The sequence below is a fragment of the Phodopus roborovskii genome, unplaced genomic scaffold (assembly GCF_943737965.1).
Source record: "Phodopus roborovskii unplaced genomic scaffold, PHOROB, whole genome shotgun sequence".
Classification (NCBI taxonomy): Eukaryota; Metazoa; Chordata; class Mammalia; order Rodentia; family Cricetidae; genus Phodopus; species Phodopus roborovskii.
This window is the reverse complement of record NW_026126541.1, coordinates 502352-526306: the sequence shown is the minus strand read 5'-3', so window position 1 is coordinate 526306 and position 23955 is coordinate 502352. Positions and strand designations below refer to the sequence as shown.

The window sequence follows — 23955 nt, the reverse complement described above, 5'->3', positions numbered from 1 at the left end:
CCAGAGGTGATTCTGAGACCATCCAACAACATCAGACAGCTCTTAACCAGGAGAACAGAGATGAGACACCGTATACAAATTAATTGGCTGTGACCTACTCAATCAATCTGTCGATTGGTTACAGAATAACTAGCTGTTTACAACTTAGTTAATTGGCTATTAGGGCTCCCAAAACCACACAAAACCCTATTACTGACATTTATTGGTTTGGTATGCTGGGCCCAGAACAGATATCCAGGGCAAATCAAAGGCCACCTAAAAATAATAGTTAACATTATCTTGGCAAAACGGAAGCACCACACAATTCACTCTTTTCCAATTGTATTTCTGTCAGTCACCCTTATGTTCCTGGTCCCACATTTTCTTGTATTGCTAAAATTGACTCATTAATACTGCTCAACAGGATCCACTGAATAAACATATCAGAGTGTATTTATCCATTCTACTGTTGATGAATATTTGAGCTGTTTTCTGTTTGGGGCAATTAAGAATAATGCTGCTGTGAACAGTTTTAACAACCTTTTTGGCGTGTGATGTATATCAGTATAAAATTTACCCATTTTAAGTAGACTATAAATTAATACAGTTGTGCAAATCTCACCATCGCTGAGTTTGGGAACCCTCAGAAGGTCCTCCATGCCTATTTGCAGCCAAATCCACCTGCTGAAGACCACCACTGCTCTGCTCTCTGGCACTCTGGCTTTTCTAGAAATTTTATACAAGTAGACTCAGACAATAAGCAGTATTTTGCATTCAACTCCTTTCCCAGTGCATAATGTTTTGAGGCTCACCTACCTTGCTCCATGCTTGATCCTTTTCAATGCTGGAGAGTGTCCCATTCTGTGCCTTTGCCTATCATTTGCCCAAAAGGTAAAAACTTGGTTGAATTTCAGGTTCCAGCTGAGAGATGCTCTAAGAGTGTTTGTGTGCAAAGCTTATGGGGACCTGTATTTTCATTTCTCCAGGAGTAAAATTAATGGGACAGAGATTAATTTTATGTTTGTTTTTTTTTTTTCCTTTGAGACACACTGTATCCCAGACTCGCCTCAAATTTGTAATTGTTCTGTCTCAGCCTCCCCAGTGCTAGGACTACAGATGTATACCATCAGGTCTGGCATACTGTATGTTTGGCTTTTTTCTCATTTTTGAAGTTCTGGAGAAGGAACTCAGAGCCTTGCTTAGTCATAAATTTCTCTACTACTGAACTATATCCACAGCCTGTGTCTGAACATTTTTTAAAAACAATGTAACTAGTAGGCAGTTCTTCAATTACTGTTCTGCCCTCTGCTCATACCAAAGGGCACTAAATAAACTTGTTTTCCAACGTGGCTGAGCCATTTTGCATTCACCACTTATGTCAGAGCAGGACTGAAGATGAGTTGGGGGAGGAACATGGTCTTTTTAGGGGGTGCATGAATAGGATGGTGAGGCTGGGTATAGGGAATTCTAATTGAAGTTAGGGATACTCAGGTCTAGAGAAATCCCAGCACCATCCAGTTGTAGGATGCTGGACTTGTTGTTTCATATCTGTGGGATAGGTACCAGGCTGGGCTGCTGGAAAGGAATTCAGAACTCAAACAGGGAAAAGAAAGGGGAGGAGGAAACCTGACACAGGTTGTCACCTCTGGCCAGCCACAAGAAGACCCAACTCCAAGCACCCTGACCACAAAGACATTTAATTATGTCATGTAACAAGTCACCAACAAAAACATAGCCACAGCTTTTTTAAAAATAAGCACTGTGCCAGAATTATCCCGAAGCCTTATTACCCCAGGGCCACTCCAACTCCATAAACTGAGCTGAGGAAGGGATTTCCTGATACACACTGAGTTGTTGGCTTTTTGTTATATGAATTTTTTTTGAGAATTTCATATGTAAGTGCTGTATTTATATCATTTCCTCCCTTCCCCTCCTCCTTCCACTCTTATTTTTTTCTTTCTTTGTTTTTTGTTTTTGTTTTTGTTGTTGTTTTTAAGATAAGATCTCGTTATTTCAACCAGGCTGGCCTTGAACTCAGAGATCCTCCTGTCTCTGCCTCCAAAGTGCTGGGACAAAGGCATGTACCACCCCCCCCATCTTATTCATTAATTATTACTGCTACATATATAAATATAAATGTACAAATGTAACCTGCTGACACACTTTAGTGTTGCTCCTACGTGTGTGAGAGCTGACACTTGGGATTGAACAATCTGTTGGGCTCATGCCTGGAAAAGATTTCCTCTCTCAGCAACCATTAATTACCTGTAGCTCTTCACCTAGGGATGGGACCTTGTGAAATTTTCCTCATTCACACTGGCATGTTCACTGGTGTTGTCATTTTTCAGGCCTTAACTTAAGCAACCACACTGTTAAGATTCCGTGGACACGGCTTCCGGTCATATACAGAAGACATTATCTCACAGCAGACATGCTGGTCCTCTGCCTCTTCTGCAACGTTCCCTGGGCCTTTGTTTTAAGGGTTTTGCCTCAGGTAAGGAGAACACTCCTTCTCAAGAATCCTCTAGCAGATATCTGTTTACATCTCAAGTTCAAGGACTAGGACTGGACCACCTCCTCGCTCAGTGGGAACCATAGAAGTGAGACTTCTCTGCTTGCCTTAGACATATCACAAGTTACAAGGTGAGTGCAGAGTAGCCGCCATTTTCCCTGAGGAGCCCCTTCAAAGTTCACAGAGAGGGATTGGAGCCCACAGACCGTAAGTCCCTCACCCAAAGCCACGTATGTCTTCAAGGACCCCACTAGAGCCTCGTAAAGCCACTTCCTCCAGGGTGCCTCCACTATGTCCAGCTCTATGATTCCGCAGGGCGTGCACGAGGTATGGACAAGGTCAAGGCCCTTCAAGTAGATCCCTCCAGTGTCTCTCACTGGGCCTGTCTACAAAGCCCGTGGTAGGGAGAAGCACTCTGAGGTACTCACCAGAGCCTAGCAAGCAGGCTCATGGGAACCCACTGCCCAACAAAGTGTATCTCTAGCTTCCTAGTACCTGACCAAACTGCCTCATTACCCAGAGCTGAACTCATGCTTCTAGCGAGGTCTGTGTGCAGCCTCTCATGGCTCAGTTCTGCTACCAGCAAAGGAAATATTCAGGCTAGGAGTGTGTGAAGAGAAGAACATAGCAAACAATAGTCCCATGCCTACCCTGCCCATAACAGCCTTCTGTCTAGCCAACCAAGTACACTTCAGAAGTAAGCTGAGACAGGAGCCATGCCCACCTGCCTTCTTGCCTCCAGTGGATGAGAATATTTTATGAAAAACAAAAACTTTCACACTGGTTATTTTTGTCTGCTGTGTTCAGACTCTTGGAGAGTAAACAGCACACAGTTTAACTTCATGGGAGATACTGGAATATGTCTGCTGTCAGTTCCTCTGCCTCACAGAGAAGGAGTTGAAGAATCCATGGCTAGGCCTAGGCCCATTTTCAGTGACAAACAGTAAATGTTTATTTAGCCCAGACCTGGAGCAACCACCCACTCTGGAGTTTCCAAAGTCACTAAAAGCAAAAACTCCCTTTGTATGGAAGCCATGTTTGCACCTAAGGTCATTTAAAAGCCTTCATGAGCTTACTTTCTGGGTCAAACACCTACTTAACACTTGAGAGTGAGAGAGAACGGTGTTGGGAAGCGGCAGGACGTGTCGTTGTGCCCCAGGATACACCCGACTTCAGACTGCAGGAACTAGACAAGGCATTTGATCTCATCCATGTAAACATTTTATTCTTGGGCTGTTGAAACGGCTCAGTAGGTAAAAGCACTAGCCATGCAAGCCTGATAGTCAAGGTTCAATCCCACACAAAGGTGAAGAGACACCCCCACTCCTGAAAATTGTCCTCTAACCTCCATATTCACACTGCTGTCACATGTCCTCTCTCTCTCTCTCTCTCTCTCTCTCTCTCTCTCTCACACACACACACACACACACACACACACACACACACACGCACGCACGTGCACGTGAGTGGGGGAAGAGAGTGAGTGAGCACACAAAACACAAAGACGTTTTTAAAGTTTTATTCGCACTCAACTACATGAACTAAGAAACACGTGAAAGAAGTGGCCTGTTTCTTGTTTTCCTTCCCGCTCCAGCTTGACCCAGAGGAAACTGACACAGAAACCAGGTTTAAACTTTGCTTGCTGAAGTGTTTCTCAGAATAAGACTCCCCTTCTTCCAAGCTTGAAAACTCTGCATACAATGAAAGTATGCAGGCGGCATAGACACATGTACAGAGTGGAATTTTCCATTTATCGAGTAATAATCTTAACACCACTCTGGGGGCCAGCGTGCTTGTGGTAAGAGCTCAAGTTCAGCGTCAGCAAACCTGCCAGGCTTCTGTGGGAGACCCACAGCACTCAAGCTCTTCTGTTTATTTTTGGTGGGAGAGAGAGAGGAAATAAAGGGTGACTTTGAACCTGAGTGCCAGCACAAACTTTAAAAAGGAACTACATTGCCAAGTGCAGAGTATCCCTGCCTGGCTTCGGGTCTCTACCAAAGGCTGGAAACTTGGGCATGAGAAAGAACATGAAACACATATCTTCAAACCTTAATTTGACAGTTGACCACAACAGATGTCCCCCTCTCCCCCTCTTCTCTCTCTCTTCCCCCTCTCTCTTTCTCTCTCTCCCTCTGTTTTGTTTTTCAAGGCAGGGTTTCTCTGTGTAACAGCTCTGGTTGTCCTGAAACTTGTTTTGTAGACCAGGATGGCCTCGAACCCAGAGGTCCACCTGCTTCTGACACCCAAGTGCTGGGATTAAAGGCGTGTGCCCCCACTGTCAAACTCAGGTGTCCCTTTCTTCTGGTCCTGACCCTGTACTTCCAGGGAGCTCTGTACAGCTCCCTGAAGGCAGGAACTCAAGTGAAGCCACATCATTCCAACTCACTTCTTTCGAGCTACCCACTGATGCTACCACCAACTTAGCCTGAACCTTCTGTGCTGTGGTGTTTGAGGAGGTCACCTGGCCAGGAGTAGTGAGGCCAGAGCCCTAATTCTGACTGTTACATAGTCACTGTTTGACCTTCAAGAACTCATCTCTTCTTGGGGTCGTATTTTCTTCACCCATAAAGACTAGATGATCCCAAAGATTCCTCTCGTGACTGGCCTGTTTCACCCACACATTCACACATTCAATTCAACATTAATCCAAGCCAGAACCAAGTTCTGAGCATGCTGTGCCAGGCACAGAAAGTCATGTGACTGTGGCCTGCCACCTAAAGAAAGCTGATAGCATTAAGGATCCTATCTGCTTGCTTCCATGGACACTGGTGCAGGGTAGGAAAAACAAAACCAGCTCTCCCACCAGCCCAGCCAACAAACAGGTGTTTTCTGCCCCTAATCCTAGGTCACATCCTAGAAGAGCCCTTGTGGCATTTTCAACGTTTCAAGTTATTTCTTAAGGTTGTTGGTATTTGCATTTTAAATTGTCTTTTCCAGAAATGGGCAAAACTATCTCTTTCCCTCCAAATGCATCCTTTATTCTCCAGGGTTTTGCCAAAAAGAGAAAATGTTACTCATTTCAAAGAACTGCACATATTCTTGATGACAATATAAGCCCCCAGAAGATGAGCTTCAAGCAATCATGCCCACAGAAAGAATTTCTGGACCAATCCTCACTACCACCTAAGTAAACAGCTTACAGTCCCCGGTTTCTGAACACCTGTTGGACCTGCTCTTATTCTCCACCATTTACTACGGTGAGCTTTTCCCCTGAGCCTCAAAGTTTGTAGGAAGATTTCACCCTGTGGAAAGAACTCCGGAGCGCTGTGCCAACCAAAGTCACTGGGTCTCTATCTGGGCTTTGATGGGAGATAGCGCCTAACTTTGCCTTGCACAGCTCTTCTTGCTGATGACGCAGAAAGGCAAAGGGAAAGGGTGGTCTCGGACCTTAATCCCCGGTCCAGCCAAAGCTGCAGGTGGATACTTGCATCCCAGTAGCTCCATCGCGACCTGAGCCCACCGATCCTCATTACCACGAAGAAGGAAAACCAAGCCGGGTCACCGGTAGCGGTTCCCCACGCTCGGGCGAAGGCTAGCCCCAGCCACCGCCCCTCCCGGTCCCTCTCTGCACAGCCAGCCCCTCCACTCCCCCCACACACAGACACACCCGCCGCCCGCCCCCTCCCTTGCTGCCACCAATCAGCGGCTGGAGCGGCGCTCGCGGAGTCAGGTCGGCAGCCATTGAGCGCCAGGGCCCGAGGCGGCGCCTCACCCGCCCCCTCGCAGGATGCCAGGCGCCCCGCAGCTGGCGAGGTGGGCGCAGCGCGCGGGGCGCGGGGCTGGAGAGGAGCGCGCGCCCGCCTCCGCTCCGCCTCCGTCCGGGGGCGCGGGCACGGTGGCCCCGGCGGAGGATCGCAGGGGGCAGGGCCGAGACTGCGAGGAGGGGCACCGGGAAAGCGGGAGCGATAAAAGGAGGCAAGGCTGCCCCACCCCGAGGCAGGCCGGTGGGCAGGCTCTTGCGTCCCTTCCGTCCGGCCTGTGCCGGCGGCGGCGGGGAGGCGCGCAGCCTGCTGCCGGCCCATGGAGGCTTTCCCTTGGGCGCCACGCTCGCCCCGCCGCGCCCGCGCCCCCGCGCCTATGGCGCTCGTGCCCAGCGCCCGCTACATGAGCGCCCCGGGCCCGGTGCACCCGCAGCCCTTCAGCTCCTGGAACGACTACCTGGGGCTTGCCACGCTCATCACCAGGGCTGGAGACCGCGGTTCCCCGCCCTCCTCGTCCCACTGCTCCTCGCACGAAGAAGGGTCCGGGCCCTTGGCCGTGGGGCCCACGCTGGGGCCGACCGACGACGAGGACGACGACGATGGCGATGAGCCGGGGACCCGAGACCGCTACCTGGGCGGCGCGCTGGAACTGCGCGCGCTAGAGCTGTGCGCCGGTACCGCCGAGGCCGGGCTGCTGGAGGAGCGCTTCGCCGAGCTCAACCCGTTCGCAGGGCGCGCCGCCGCGGTGCTGCTGAGCTGCGCGCCCGCCGCCCCCGCCGCCCCCGCAGCCCCCGCGGCAGAGATGACGCCGCGCGAGGAGCCGGGCCCTGCGTGGGCGGCCGAGCCTCGCCTGCACGCGGCCTCCGGGGCGGCCGCTGCACGTCTGCTGAAACCGGAGCTGCAGGTGTGTGTGTTCTGCCGGAACAACAAGGAGGCGGTGGCGCTCTACACCACACACATCCTCAAGGGCCCCGACGGCCGAGTGCTGTGCCCGGTCCTGCGCCGCTACACGTGTCCCCTATGCGGTGCCAGCGGCGACAACGCACACACCATCAAGTATTGCCCGCTTTCCAAAGTGCCACCGCCCGCCGCCCGCCCGCCGCCGCGCAGCACCAGGGACAGCCTGCCCAGCAAGAAGATGCGCTAGAACCAGCCTGAAGCCATGGTCGCGCCTCCTTTCCCCTGTGGCTCAACTTGGGAAGTGGTCTTGGTTTTGCGGAAGCCGCCGGGGCGCAGCACTTTACAGGAGTGGTCGGGTCTCAGACGTTGAAATCTTGAATTTTGTCTCTAGTTTTAAAGCGCGCATCCAGAACCGTGAGAGCTGAGCGGGTATGCCATCGGCTTTAAGTGTGGCGACTGAGGCGTTTACTGTATACGTCGGCCTATTTTAGGTGCGCATCAGTATGAAATTGATTTTGGGTGTTTCGTTTTATGGAGGCACTTTATTAGGTCTAGAGTATTTTCATAGCCTCTGAACTTTAGTGTGTATAATAACTAAGCATTTTATGGAATGTCGGCAAATGTCTATTTTATTGTTTGATGCAATTTATTAATTTAAATTTGTCCTTATTCTACTTGCAGGTAAAGCAATTTAGTATACTTCCCAGTACTAATTTGAGAGGGTGTTCCTCCTCATGGTTTGTTTCTGTCCTAGCTGGGAGACTTCAAGGCACAATCTGTAGCGGGTAGAATAGTTCCTTAACCTTTTATGTATCAGATATTCTACTAAATTAGCAAATAGCCCTTCCCACTCTTAAAATTAACTGTGCCAAGTCCTAATCATATCGTGTACATATTTGGAAATGGTGCTGTTTAAGAGACTTGTGTATTTATACAGTGACAGTATATGAATACATTAACACCCCCCACCTTAACTCCTACTTAGCATTTTCTCTATGCACCATCCCGACATGGCCAATTGTTTATAATGTCTAATACTAAGATCAGAAAGGAGGAAACCCGAGAGCAGTGTTAAATCACCTTGGTGACTTAATTCCAGGCTTCCTAAATAGAAAATGGGAAACTGAAGCAATAATCTGAGTTCCAGAAGGTTCTACTCTGGGCTGCTGCCTTCAGATATACAGGTGTGCCAGAATAAACACTATTTTAAAAGGCTCTAATAATTGGGGTTGGGTACAAGTGTCATGACTTTGCTGGTGATGGTTCCAGAACTTAACCTTAAAGCAAAAGTTCCTAACTCCTTACCAGTACTCCAATAAATCCATCTCATTGAATGCTGGATGAACTATGGCACATATCATCAAGACAGAAGAGGCAAAGATGAAGGCAGACATAACACTAACCACAGTATCTGAAAATACCAGCCTAGCCATGAGTTAAAGTGTATAAAACTTCCAGTAGTCAAATCTAGCTAGAGTACTGGGAGTTAGGGACTGCATTTCACATTAAACCGCTAACTTCCATAACAAATTGGCTTTCCTTATAACAGGGTGATGTAAAAATACTGGATAGCTGTGCACCCTATTGGTAAAGGGGGGGAGGTGCATCATACTATATCCAAGGAGATAATACCTGGTTAGTTACAGCCCCACAGAATTGCAGACTCCACTTGACCTAGGCCTACACAAAGTAATAAAACCATGTAGTTCCTTGTCCTTTTGCTAGAAAATAAACCATTTGTTGTGGGATGAAGTTTTTCAAGTGAACATAAATTCACATTCTCTCCCCTAACTGGTCTACATTTTTGCAGTGAGCAATCTCAACAGCAAAATCAAGTCATTTGGCTCTTTGAATTGTGGTAGTTCCATCAGATAATTCCCAAGGTGTGGGATGAATACATGAGCTGAACCACTGATGACAGGAACCTAATGCCAACTTTTATTTTCTGACATCTTACCAGAACCAGGGATGTTAAGATTTGCATTCCTGTTCAATGGTATGGGGGCGGAGGTGTCGAGAAAATGCCCTCAAGCACCTGTAATAGAAAGCTACTAATAAAGTGCTATTAATAAGGAGCACCAAAACCTGAGTTCTAGCCCCATCATCCACATAAAAATGTGGGAATGGTGGAATGTTTATAATCCAGTGCTGGTGAGGCAGAGGCCAACCTGGCTAAATGGGTGAGCTTCAGGTCTGTGTGAAATACCCTTTCAAGTTAGGTCAGCTCATGAAGACTGCCATCTGAGGCTGACCTCCACGTACGTGCACATTTATCTGCAGTATGGGGCAAGACTCATAAGTCAAAGGTAGTTTGTGGCTATGGTCTCAACCTGTCGGAGGCTCATTGGCCAGGCAGTCTACCTCCAGTACTCCAAATTCAAAGAAATACTTTGTTTGAACTAAAACAAAACAAAAAAAGTAGAATGTGATTGAGGGCACCTGTTGACCTCTGGTCTCCATACACTTGCACAAAGAACATATACACACAAAAGTACAACATACCATGTTTTCTACCCTATACTGAATCCATTTACCAGCTAACATATTGAAAGGCCACAATATAAACAAAAAATATTGCTGGGTTCCTACTGCTAAGAGTTCTAGAGTTAACAAACAGCCCTTTTTTAAAAAATTCCTTGGAACCAGGCATTGTGGTATGTGTATATTTAATACCAGCACTCCTGAGGCAAGGGGGGGGTGGGGGAAAGAGTAATCCTTGGAATGCAATAACATGTAGGTTCTACAAAAATTGTTTACAGTAGAGAGCCAAGTTTAGGGCCAGGGATGTAGCTCAGTGGTAGAGCACTTGCCTAGAATGCACAAAACCTAAGATCAATACCCATTATTATAGGGAAGAAAATTAAACTTAAAACCCAAAGTTCAATATAAAACTGTGACCAGGTTGGCTTGTAAGAATGCACTGTGTAACTGGCTAAACCACAAAAGGTATATAGCTCTGTAACAGATTCTCCATGGGCAGGCGGCACAGGCTGTGTTATACTTTAGTCTTGTCTGTCCAAACTTGTTAATTCTATTTTTTTTCTTTTTTGTACTTTATTTTTTCCTACAAAGTCCTTTTCAGAAGTTAATCGTTTTGATTAGAACTTTTGTCAGATATATTAAACCAAAACCGTGTATTTCAAAACTATCAAAAATGCATTTCAGGTTAATTTTGTTGTCTAAGCCTCTTGGTGAGAACATTCCCTCCAGTGTCTCATAGTTCTATTATAACTTAGCAAAAAAATGTCTTGGGGGGGGGGGGGCTAGACGGACACACAAGTTTTTGAACCCTGGGTCTCACCAGAGAAAGCTGTTGAGAAAATCCAGTATCCTTCCACATCACCCAACAAAGTTCTGAGATTACTTGCCACATGGTAGTGGCAAGTACTTGATTATATCCCACACGTAGGTTCCAACCCCTTCCTGGCTGGCACTGTATAGACAAGTGTGATACAGATCTTCTGAGTGTAGTAGTGTCCTTCTTACCTTCAATTACAGCTATAGAAGCTGTAAGGTTCCACTGTTTACAACTGCCAAAGCCACAGGCTCACCTGGAGATTAATCGGCTTTCCTTTAACCTGTTTGATGTACGGAGAATGTGATGGTGGGCTCCCATAAGCTGGACCAACAAAGCAACAGCATCACATACTTCTCTGCCTTCCCTGTTCTGGGGGGGGGGGGTCTAGAAACCCAGCTGTGCTGCAATAGTAGGGGTCTGAAAGATAACCTTGAAAACTGTTCCCCTACCACGTGCATTCATCTAGCTGTAGCTGATTAAAAGAATCATTTGCTGGGGATTATCTATGGCATCACTTTAGTGTCTGGGTCACCTGTAAAAGCATACACAGTACGTGACTGCCTCAAGTATGACCAATGGGCTGTAACTACTTGTTAAGATTAAGTTCTTCCATGTTTGAAATTCAGTCCTTGATCAACACCATACAAAAGCACCTGATTAAGTAGAAAAGCATCAGTACTCCCCCTTCTGGCCTGACAGCCAGCCGTTAACAGTAGAAATTTTTAAACTACTACCTTGGTAAATTATAAAGCCATTATCCACTAAAAGTTTAACAAAAATCCCCTACAAATGAGTTGGATTCTTCCCCCTCCCCCCACCTAATTCCAAATGAAACCCAAGGAAGGTGGTAACTGGACAGTGTTTCCATAAAAGACAAGGGCAATTCACAAACTTGGTAGCTGCTACCATTTGCTTTTTGTGTTACTGTTAGGTTATTCTTTTGCTATGATACATTTTAACAGCACTGATAAAAATCCACAAAACCTCAACTGAATACAGACTATAGCACCATTAACAAATCAACACTAACACCAATTATGTAAGTATTTTATTTATCACTGAAGAAAAAACACAGCAGCAAGTTCTGTGTTGGCTTCAATAAGATCAAATGGTTACTCTTTAACACAGCTACTACACTCCAAAATTGAAGTCAACACAGTCATCACTACAAATTACTTGTTGAAATAATCTATCCTGAAGAAAATTAGGAAAAAGAATTTAAACAATTCCTCCAAACCACACGTTTATAAATATTGTCATATTTAAAAGGCTTGAAAGGCATGAATTAGTGGAAAGCAGTTTTCTTTTGGCAACAGAAAAAAAGAAACAGCAACAGTTTAGCAAATGCTCTAGGAACCCAGAGCTGTACTGTTCTGGATCTGCGCTTGAGCAGTGTTGTCATGATGACTACAAAATGCTTTATACTCACCTCTCTCAAGTAAAGTCTACAGAAAACCCCATTGCCACCAGTGTTTGCAATGTCTACTACACTGGTCAGAAGCTATAAACTGCCTAAATGTAGTTAATAGTAAATACCTAAGAAGGTATGTTCCCACTCACTAACGATGGGAAAGCTGTCAGACCCATTGGCTTAAAGGGTTTTCAAATATTTTAACAGAACCTTACCTTATTCCAAATTAATAGCTGGTATTTCAAAATCAAAACAAAAAGATCAATTGTATACCAAGATATAGGTGTTAACACCTGAAGGGTTCATTTTTATTTTTTTAGTTTTTCTTTAAACAAATGATTGATGAAATAATGCAACACCTTAAATTCCAGAAAATGGAATGGTTTTTCAACCTCCTGTGAATACAGTGCATGATCAATCTATTATATATGATTAATACAAGTTCATGCTTTTTGTGTTATGGTGAGACAACATTAAAGAATTCAATTTAGACTGGGTGAAGCACAAGTATAATAATCCTTGAATGTGATCAAACCTATGTAGACACAAGTTTGACTCCATCATTGCTAGGACTCAACGTCGTACTGTGGTCCATCCATCTTCATCAGTTTCATTCTTAGTGCGACGAAGGGACTCCCTATCTTTCTCAGCTCTCCAGGATGCTTTCTCTTTCTCACCTTCTCGTTCTCTCTCTCTCTCTCTTGAAAGAGCTGGGGGAGGAACACGACGAGGTAGATCCCGTTCTTCAGTCCGGTCATCTTTCCTGTCATCAGCTCGCCTCCAAGAGCTTGCTATAAAAATTTAAAAAAGAAAAAAAATTAAATGTTAAGTTTGAACTATTTTACTGATTCAGAATAAGCAAGTGAAACTAAAGAAATGCTCGCTTTAAACTATGGAGAAAACAATGCAGAATCCTACTAAAAGTTCACATTTTAATTATTTTGTGTCATTTAAGATATGAACTTGCAGCCATATTGAAAAATTGGAAGTGAACCGAAATCCTTAGTCATGGAAATAAATTAATAGTTATAAACTAAACACAAGATTAAAAAAAACAGAATAAATGTATCAAATGAGTCTTAAGATGTGAAATTTTAAGTTATGTTTTAATACTCTTCTGATCCTGCCAAGGAAACTGTTAAAAGTATGAAAGGAAAGCATTGAAGTACAATGGACATTTTAACCTCACTAGAAGTACTTAAAATTTTTTTGTTGTTGCCAGGTGGTAGTGGCAGCACTTGGGAGGCAGATAAATCTGAATTAAGGTTCAGTTCAGATTACAGAGCGAGTTCTGGGAGACAGAGAGGCACTGTCTTTAAAAGTTCAAAAGTAAGTACATATAATGTAAAAGATTGCCTATGTATATATATTTATAGATGTTAGTTCAGTAAACTTTCAGGTCCCCACACTGAAATCAAGTGCCAACCTAGTAAGGGCCTTTACTCACTGAGTCATCTCACCAGCCCTGAATTATCTCAACACTTACACTCTTGTGTTCATACACTAGGACCTTACATAATCAATAGTTTCTCCATTTTCATTATCAGTTTCTGTTACTTATCATTTAGTCTACTGCTACACTTGCCTTACACAAGCTTACATCACAACCCCATAACTAAGTACACTGAATTTACTCTTATTTTCAATGTTCATATAAATCTAAAAGATATTATATGAAGCCCAAATCCTGCCACAGAACTATTGCCCAACATTCCAACAAGCAAAAATGTCTCTACCTTCTTCTCGCTCTGATCTGAGGGGAGGTCCTCTACGGTCTCTATCATCTCTTAAATCCCTTCTTTCTCTCAGGTCTCTCAGATCACGACGATCATCTCTTTCCCGACGACGGTCATCCCTGTCTCTATCATCACGGCGACTAGAATCTCTCCAACTTGAAGATTCTTCTGCTGGTCCTCTTCTCCAGCCACCTTCATCCCTGTAACCATTTAAAGTAACAAGCTCAGTTATTGATGGACTACATGGGTAATTGTAAGCAACACACCAGCCTAGTGATGTTGGTGCACACCAGTTTTGAGGTCAGCCTGGTCTGCAGATTGAGTTTCAGGGCAGCCAGGGCTCAAAAAGCAAAACATTACCAAAAAGAGGGGTGGGGGAGCATAATACACCAAGTACAGTTTATTAATCTGAGTTTAAACTCCTAACATCTCAATCTCAATCTGGTATCTCAGGCATAGAGCACCTAGACCATATCACCTGTAGCTATTTAACTAAAGCACAATAGCACAATCCATACTCCAAGACCTAGTTCATTAGCCACATGAAAATGGCAAAGCCATTATGGCAGAAGGAACAAGCCAAGACTTTTAGCATTAGTGGTGGCTCACTCCTTTAATCCCAGCACTCAGGAGACAGAGGCAGGTGGATCTCTGCTGAGTTCGAGGCTACCCTGGTCTACTGAGCGAGTTCCAGGACAGCCTCCAAAGCTACAGAGAAAACCTGTCTTGAATAAAACCAAGAGGTGGGGAGCTGGAAGGGTGGGGGGGGATGAATTTCAGGTCATCTTGAGCTACACAGAAAGATGTTTTCTTCCAAAAACAAAAGATAATTTAAGAGCAATTAAGTTGATTCATTGCTCTAAGAAAAAGGAGTGGTAGAGGCCTGGACAGGTTCCTTTACCTGTTATGTAACCTTCAGACAGGTTAAACCCACACCCATGTTTTTCACTTTCTAGTTTGGGGGGGGGGGGGCGCCTGGGGGACTAATCAGTCACACACTATATGTATCTAAATGGTTAGGTGAGGACAGAACTGTAGTGAGATATCCACCCCACCCGCACCTGTTGCACTGACCACACCCATTGGGGCATGGGGGCAGGTGTGGCCATGACAAAGGGGGACTAGGTCTAGGGTCCCAGACCCCAGCTCTCTCTTGCTTCCTGGTCTGAGACAGAGGGCATCCAGAAGCATCCTTTGGACAGGAACCTGCGGGATGTCATTTGTTTCTGGTGATTTTTCCCCAAATAAACATCCATCTGCTTATCATTTCCCAGATTCTCATTTATCCCCTCAATACAAAAACATTACTTCTCAAAAGTGATTTGTAATGCACAGCAGAGTCGTTTCCAACCTTGGTCTTCTGAAGCGATCCTCCCGGTCCATATCTCTGTCCCTGTCCCTGTCCCTGTCTCTGTCAGGGTCCTTGTCCTCCTCTCGATCTTGATTGTCTCTATCTCTCTCTTTGTCTCTGTCCCATTCACGTTCTTCTGATGGTCTTGATTCTCGAGGTGGACCCCAACTCTCTTCTCTAGCCTTTTCTTTCTCTCTCCATCCACCTATTTTATAAAAAGAAATTTTTTTTTAGCAGATTAGCAATTTTATGATTGTGTAGTGCTGGGAATTTAACACAAGGCCTTATGTGTGCTAGACAAGTGCTCTATCAAATAAGCTCATCTCCAGCCTTTTATGAAGATATCTTAGCATCAATTTATCATCCTAAACAAATTGAAAATATCCCTATTCCATTAAGAAAAAAAAAAAAAAAAAAAAAAACCTAAACCCATATTCATTCATTCATGGCTGATCATTTTTCTGAATTATGTAGCTATAGGACGCCTAAACAGTTAAGATGTAATGTTTCATAAAACGACTTCCCTATTCCTGTCCTGTGACATCACCCCATCATCCAGTCATAAAACAAGGACAAATGTTCTGATTCTGCCCAGTGTTTTTCATGAAGCAGGAAGAAGCCAAAGCAAGCTAAGTTCTCACTGATGTATTATAGTTACCACTGTACCTGACTTTCAACAAGTGCCAAATTACAGACTTCTATTACCATTTATGTTAGCTTGTTTAATCCTTGCCATAATTACATCAATCCTAACTATTTTCAAATTCTTAAAATTTTTCTTCCCCACCAAAGACAAGGTCTCCCTATGTAGCCCTGGCTGTCCTAGAGCTTGCTATGGAGAGCTTGCTGGCCTTGAACACTGAGATCCTCCTGCCTCTGCCCTTCATAGTGCTGAGATTAAGTGTGCCATCACATCCAGCCCACTTGCAAGTATCTTTAATCCCAAATTAATACTTGTGGCAATTTTGTAACCAGTAAATTCAGAGAGAATAAAGTTATCTACTGACATAAGTGATGCCAGCTCAAGTTGGCAGCACTCTGCCTCCCAGAATCAGCTTTGTAAACTATAAAAAGTATCCTATAAAAGGACAGCTTATTTAGTACTGTGATCTTTGCTTGTTATTCCACTATTCAATTGATCCAAGCACAGATTGAAGTAGTGTCTAAGAGGAAAACACGCATTAGACAAACTTTGTCCAAGCATGGGTTACCAGCAGAACTGGCCATGAATTCACTGTTGCAAATCAATAGTTGAGAAAGTGATTTAAACAGAGACACATCAAGAGACAAATTATACGTTGATGGATGGCAAATTAAATAGAAAGGCACCTAACCTTGTATTTCTTCTAGGATCCCTCAGTACTCCTGGCAACTTTATAGGACACAACCACAATTGATCTAGAACCTACTATACTGCCAACCCCATTTTACACAAGGCATGGAAGTTAGTTGTCCTAAGGTCACACAGTAGAATATGGCCAAGACCAAAAAAGGCAAAAAGATTTGCCACAGAAATCACAACCAGTAAAAGCAAAAAAGGTGCTGGTTAGATCTGAACTCAGGAAGGGATTATTGTGGGTATTGCAAAAAAAGAACTGGGAGTGGAAACAAATAGCAGAAACCAGTTAGCAGGGTAGAAGACTCAACTATAATCAGGGGAACACAAAAGTGAATAGATTTAAAAACTATCAAAATGAGGCTTGAGAGGTGGTTAACAGCACATACTTTCTTGTAGTTCAATTCCCTTTATATACCTATGTCAGATGGCTCTAATGGCCTTCGTTCACTATCTCTAGGAGATCTGATGCCTCTGGCATTCATAGGCACCTGCATTCACATGTACATACCCATACATACCCACACACACGGGTATGCATATACATGTAATGGAGCTTTTTAAAAACAAGAACTCAACTAAATGACAAGACTTAACACAGGCTAAAACAAAGCAGAAAACTCCTATCAAGACATTTAAGACAGTGTGGTCACAGAGCAGGTGCTTATTTGGAGAGGAGGAAACAGGTAAGTTTAAGTGTCAAATGAGCACTCTGAGTTGACTAGAAGAATAAAAATGAGATGAGATCCAGAGTAGGATCCCAAAGGTGGACAGTTGTATGAACAAATATTTAATAATTACTAATTTTCATTTAAAAGTTACTGCACAGGCCCTCAAGGGAAAAAAAAAACCTACCTACATTAAAAAAAAAAAAAAAAAAAGAATATAGTACAACTGTTATTTAGCCCTACAATTTCATTTTCTACACACACCAAACAGGATTCCACAAAGCATCTTACTTTCTAAATAATAAGTCTTACCTGGCTTGACAAATGGTCTCCAAGGACCAGGTCTTGCATCATCACCCCGTCTGGGAATCCTATCATCATCCATATTTCTCCAAGGCCCCCGGTCATCATCTGCACCTCGCCTGGGAATCCTATCATCATCAGCATTCCTCCAAGGTCCTCGATCATCATCCAACCCTCGCCTGGGACCCCGGTCATCATCCATGCCCCTCCTGGGACCCCTGTCATCATCAGCATTACGCCAGGATGACCGTTCATCATCTGCACCTCCTCGTCTTGGCCCCCGGTCCTCATCCATCCCACGTCTAGGTCCTCTGTCCTCATCTGCTGTACGCCAGCTTCCTCTGTCATCATCCAGTCCCCGTCTGGGTGGTCTGTCATCATCCAGTCCTCGTCTGGGTGGTCTGTCATCATCTGTGTGACGCCAGCTTCCCCTATCATCATCAATTCGCCTGGGAGGCCTGTCATCATCTGCATTACGCCAGGAAGGACGGTCATCATCTGTTCCTCTACGAGAAAATCTATCTTCATCGGGACCACGTCTAGGCCCTCTCTCATCATCCAAGACACGCCTGGGAATACGATCATCATCTGGTCTAAGAGAAGATTCTCTCTCTTCATCATCCCCCAAGCGTCTCAGCCGATCTTCATCTCTCCTGTGAGGCCTCTCATCATCCCGAGTCTCTCCTCGTCTCCACTCCCTAAAGAGCAACAAGATACAAGCTTTAAAAGCAAATTTTTCAGAAAGCACATGAATCCATGATTTCACTCATTCTTACAAATCATTAAGTTATCCTTTAAAAATGTTTTCCAAATAAAAATTATGCAAAATCCAGTACCTTAAAATAACAGACTAACAGACAAAAGCCCACAATTACCCATTCCTTCCCAAGAACACTTACAAAGTTCTTTTACAATGAGCTTTTTCTCTAAATAATCTCTACATAAAAATGCACTATTCCTACCACTAGTAATTATCATTAAAAAAAAATAGTTTAGTTCAAAACCTCAGATTGCAACTTTAGGTTCTATCTCCAGAACTACAAATATTTAAAAATATATTTTAAAATAAATGTTCAACTGTTAGAAAAATGTTACGGACAATTTTGGGTTTTTTTTTTTTTTGGGGGGGGGGGGGGGGGGAGTTTCCCTAGCTGTCCTGGAACTCACTCTGTAGATCAGGCTAGCCTCAACCTTGCTTGCCTCTGTCTCCCAAGTGCTGAGATTAAAAAGTGTGTGCCACCACAACATTGCATATTTCATTCTTGCTCTTGGAATCTGATGGATGCATTTCTCAAGATTTGTATGGATCAATCATCAGAGCAATATTGAACGGGAGGGGGAAAAAAACCTACAAAAGTCTCAACAGTAAAACCAGGCATGGTGACTCAAGCTTTTAAATACAACACTTGGGAGGTAGAGATAAGATTGAGAGTTCAAGGTCATCTTAAAGCTACATGGGACCATGATCTTGGCTCAAATAGGTGAATTTGCATAATATTGTGTAACTTAAACCTGATTTTAAAACCCAGATACCAGCTCCCAGGACTAGACACACTGTTCCCTTAATTCCACTTACTTCTCTGGCGGGCCTCTCCTCCATTCAGAGTCAGCTTCTGGGCCTTTTCTCCATGTGCCCTCTGAATCTCTATCTCCCCACCGAGAGTCCTGCACCCACAGAGCAAAGAGGCATCGTTGTAATAAAAGTTATGATTCCAACTACTAAAGTTATCAATCACTCAAGCATTCCATTCTTTCATTAAACCCCAAGATTGTAAAATAAAGGAGGCATTTGGAGGCAGAGAAACAGGATCAGAAACTTTATAAAAGCCAGCCTTGGCTATCTGTATAAGACCCTGTCCTTCCACAAAAATAACAAACTAGGGACTGGAAAAAGCTCAGTGGTTAAGTACATGTACTGCTCTTCCAGAGGATTAGAGTTCAGTTCCCATCAACAGATGCCTCACAAGTTGATCTGTAACTCCAATTCCAGTGAATCCAACAACTCTGTGAGCACCTGCACTCATGTGCACAGACACATGCACGTAATTAAAAATAGTCATTTCAAAAATTTGAGAAAATGATCAATAACTAGGCAGTGTTTAATGGGCAAGGCAGTAACTCAGAGTGGCTGAAACACAAGTTGTTGACAGCTGAAACTGGTGAAAAGGGCAAACAAGTATGTTTGCCTTTGACTCTCAGTAAGGATTATGAACCAGAGGAAGCTGAGACAGAAGAGCAGACTTAAGAGTCATATATGCTGCCATTATGAAAACTGAAACAGGTCTGGAAGAGGGATATATATGATAGGGAAAGAAGGAATCAGAAGTGACATACGGAATCATTAAAAATAGAACTATGATTGAGTAGGTAACAGACCACAATTAGAAGAATTCAACAGATGAAAGAAACAAGCCAGTTTTGTTTGTATACAAGCTGTATCACCTAGGCTCCTGATTGCATTACACTGCACATTCTGAATGGGGTTAAGACTGACCTAATTACTCTCCCAAATGATAGAGACACTATGAATCCAAACATCTTTGTATCTAAGTAGTCAGAGAATGTATAGTTAATCAGGCCACAGAATAAATACACAGAGCTGGGAAGACAGCTCAGCAGTATGGGACTTGCCAGATGAAGAGTGCAGATTCCCTCTCCAGCGCTCAAGAAAAATCAAGAGGGTAACTTCTATGCTCACCTTCCTAGAAAGTGGATCATCACCAAGTCTCCTCTCTTCTTCTCTGCGCCGTTCTCTTTCTTCAATTTCCAGCTCCCTCTGCCGTTTTTTCCTTTCTACTTCTTCCAGTTTCTTGACTCTCTCCTGGTACTCTCTAAGTTCTTCCTCCCGTTTTGCTCTCTCAGCACGCTCTCTTTCTTCTCGCTCTGTGAAATTGTCAGGTTACTCAATGTGCCTCCCACCCACGCTGGTATAATGCAGTACATGTAGAGTAGATGTAAATCTTTTTAAACGGTGGGCTGGAGAGATGTCTTCCAGAGAACCCAGGTTCAATTCCCAGTACCTACATGGCCGCTCAGTTGTCTGTAACTTCAGGATCTGACACCCTCAGATAATACATCCAGGCAAAATGCACATAAAATAAGTAAATAAAAAGCTTTAAAAACAAGCCAGGTGATAGTGCTGCACAACATTAATCCCAACAATTGGGAGGCAGAGGCAGGCAGATCTCTGAGTATGAGGCCAGCCTGACCTACACAGTGAGTTCCAGGACTGCCAGGAATACACAGAAAAAAAAACAAAACAAAAAAACAAAACAAAAAAAACCCCATTTTGAAAAAAAATGAACAACAAAGAATATTAAAAACAAGTGCAGCAAGATGGTTCAGCAGGTAAAAATATTTACACATAAGGTAACCCAGAACCTTCATGAAAATTGAAAAACTGACTTCTCAAAGTTGGCCTCCAACCTCTGCTCTGCTTGTGGACCTGTCCCATCTATCATACACACCCATTAATGAACAAAAATTTAATGAAATCTAAGATAGCTGGCAATCAACAAATAACAGTTGAGAGTCAAGAAAATACGTAGTCTATAATGATTTGGGTTGACACTAAAACCCAGTCATTTTTGTTCAACTGACACAAATCTAGACATACTTGGGAGAAAAGTATTGACCTAGAAACCATGGGCATATCTGTGGGGACCTTTTCTTGATTGCTGTAGGAGGGCCCACTGTGGCAATACCATTATCCCTGTGCAGGTGTACCTGGACTATATTAGAAAGGTAGCTGAGTAAGTTATAGGGAATGAGCCAGGAAGCAACTCTCCTCCATGGTCTCTGATTTAGTTTGTCTCCAGGTTTCCTTGAGGCCCCAGGGAGAATCTCTCACTTCCCCCAATGATGGACTATGATATGGAAGCCAAATAAATCATGTCTTCACACACACCCCCAAACTACTTTTGGTCAGTGTTTTATTATAGCAACATAAACCAAACTAGCAAATTCTTACTGTGTATTTGGGATTCCAGGTATAGAACCACACTTATAATAATCATTAATAACAGGATATTAAAACACCAACAGAAAAAAAGTATAAAATTTTAAGTATGTAGACATAGGTTGATAGAGGTAAAAGCACCTAAACATATGCAGTAAGTTATCTATTGTCAAGAGACCAATTATACAGATTCCTTTGTTCCCTAAATAAGATTGTAAAATATAGCATCTAACACCATGCAGCTTATCTAAATGGTTACCTTTTAGCATCTGTTCTTCTGCCCTCCTCTGCTCTTCCTCTTCCTTTTCTCTATAGTAAGTTATTTTTCGTTCTTCTTTTCGCTGTCTTTTCCGTTCTTCCAGGCGATTATGCCTTTCTTCTGCTAATCGCTCTTCAAACTGTTTCAATTTTTCCTGTGAATTGAACAGTTATATCCTCTCAAGGGTCAATTTTGTTCAAAATATAAACCAGGAATACACTTTTACACTTGGAAGCTCACAAGATCTGAAAGCCATAGAAAGTGGCCACCATGTAAATACAAAAGCAGACATACTGAATCTACACACTAGGCTGAGAGCAGAGTACTTTGCCTGGCACATCTGCAGCCATAGGTTCAGCTCCCTACCTCAAAAACAACAGCGACAACAAAAAACCCAAAAAAAATCTATAGTCACATTGTATTTATAAATAATGAAAAACATCTTTGCTTTAGTTTGTTTGTTTGTTTGTTTAGAAATAGGGTTTCTCTCCATAGTCATGGCTGCCTTGGAACTACTGTGTAAACCAGGTTGGCTTCCAACTCAGAGATCTCATCTGCCTGCCTCTGCCTCCCAAATGCTAGGATTAAAAGTATACATCACCATGCCCAGTTCTGACCTAGTTCATTTCTACATCAAATAGTAAATATACAACTTAAAAACACACATTAATCTGGAGTGAGCCATGTTATATGCCCCTGAAATCCTACCCCCTTCAAGACAGGTCAATGTTAAACAATAAACAGCAAGACAAACTGACCCCATTCAAAAAAAAAAAACACACCTCAAATGGAAAAAAGCAACTTTCATGTTTGAAACATTTCTTGATATGATTAAAAATATCTCCCAACTCTTCCTACTGAAATGTTGAATTATCTGTTCTACTTTAACTCAAGACAGATTCTGCCAATGTGTTAAGGGAGGATCCTAAAAATCAAAACCCCTAAAAGTTCACAAATTAACTTTCCCTTAAGCACAAGAATCTCACCTCATAGACAGATTGTCGGGCAGCTTTGAGTCGCATCACAAATAGATCTCTGTCTTCCAACATTCGTGACATTCGATTCTTATGTTCCAGAGCCTTTTCTCGCTCTAGCTGCATTGTGGTAATCTGAAAGTATACAACACAAGGTTAATCTTCAAAGCATTTGTTTTCCTAATTTACCCCAAAAATATCCTAATAGACATTCTCTAAAACTGAGGAAGTTGTTCCTTCCCCTTGTTCTTCTTGTAACAACAGTATCCTAAAAATTCCCAAAACAAGAGGAAAATTAGTCCTAGGATATTAGTAAAAGAGGTTTTGAGCACAATTATTTAATTTTACTGTAATTAAGACATAACATCTGATTTTCTTCTCAGCCCTATGGAAATACAGAACCCTCCCCTCCAGACTGTCCCAATTTTCTACCTCTAGTAAATCTAAACACTTATGTTTAGGGAGAATTATCACAAAAATCCCAATTTATCCTTCATAAAATAGGAATAACTGACAACACAAGGCCTATAAATCCCCAAATAGACTCCAAGGCTCCAGGTGTCACAAGCCTCCACAGGGATGCCCTTTTCTCTTGTTTATGTGCACACAAGGCCGTGACTTGTATTTTCACATTAAATCTATATTGTGAACATTTCTCTTTTCATCTAACTATTAGTAATCAGTGGTTAACCACAATTTCTAGTAAAATAATTTTAAAACTGTATCACTGGCAGACTTGTAACTTAGCTTACATTATGATACCACAATAAAAAACTTACTCTTTCTTCTTCTTGTTGTTCCCACAAATCCATGTCTTTAATCCTTTGTTCCTCATAAGCACTCTTTATCAAAGGAATTTCCTCCAACCTCTTAGCTCTTTCAAAATAGTCAATCTGAATGGTACAAAAAACAAATGCCATATTACAAAATAATTTTTGTTTTATTGGATTTCAGAGACAGGGTTTCTCTATGTAGCCTTGGCTGTCTTGGAACCAGGCTAGCCTCAAATTCAGAGATATCTACCTGGTTCTGCCTCTCAAGTGCAACCAAAATAACTATAACTCATATAAAAAGAACAGCAATCCCACTAGGAAGGACAATCCGTTTGAGGCCAATTATGTTTATTAAAATTAACAAGAAAATTTAAAAAAAAAAAAAATCCGCCCCCTCATTCACCTTCTTTTCTTGATTCTTCAGGCGTTCCTGAAGTTCCTTCTTTTCTTTCTCTAGTTGTTCAACTTGTTTGGCCATGATAAAATCTGGATCTAGTTCTTCAAGATCCTGATGGCAACACAAAGGCAGAATGGTCATCACAAACATTTGAGTATATATTTGAGAAAGGATTTCTCTCTATAGCCCTGGCTATCCTAACATTCACTTGTAGATTAGGCTAGTCTTGAACTCACAGAGCTCCACCTGCCATTGCCTTCCCTGAGTGATGCAATCAAAAACAGTGCCAAAACTCCTAGCTACATATATTTTTTAAAGATTAATTTTAGTTATGGGGGAGAAGATATAATATGCACTTAATTATATGTACCTGAATATCAGAAGTGTTTTCTCAGGTCT

The 23955-nt window shown here is 43.0% G+C and overlaps 2 protein-coding genes across 2 annotated transcripts in view; one reads left to right on the top strand and one right to left on the bottom strand.

Moving 5' to 3' along the window:
- Positions 1-6151: 6151 nt before the first annotated feature.
- Positions 6152-7707, top strand: Nanos1 (nanos C2HC-type zinc finger 1). Its single transcript, XM_051199874.1, has one exon. It carries the CDS (start codon positions 6512-6514, stop codon positions 7337-7339), a length of 828 nt encoding a protein of 275 aa, XP_051055831.1. The 5' UTR covers positions 6152-6511; the 3' UTR covers positions 7340-7707.
- A 3714-nt stretch (positions 7708-11421) lies between these two features.
- Positions 11422-23955, bottom strand: part of Eif3a (eukaryotic translation initiation factor 3 subunit A) — a 30339-nt gene continuing 17805 nt past the window's right edge. The window contains exons 13-22 of the mRNA XM_051199836.1: positions 23563-23667; positions 23166-23279; positions 22399-22521; positions 21413-21566; positions 19894-20078; positions 18772-18860; positions 17205-17893; positions 14889-15093; positions 13538-13737; positions 11422-12592 (exon numbers count right to left, since the gene is read on the bottom strand). Of these exons, the coding sequence (XP_051055793.1) occupies positions 12375-12592; positions 13538-13737; positions 14889-15093; positions 17205-17893; positions 18772-18860; positions 19894-20078; positions 21413-21566; positions 22399-22521; positions 23166-23279; positions 23563-23667 (2082 nt within the window). The 3' untranslated portion in view covers positions 11422-12374. The remainder of the gene's footprint in view (positions 12593-13537; positions 13738-14888; positions 15094-17204; positions 17894-18771; positions 18861-19893; positions 20079-21412; positions 21567-22398; positions 22522-23165; positions 23280-23562; positions 23668-23955) is intronic.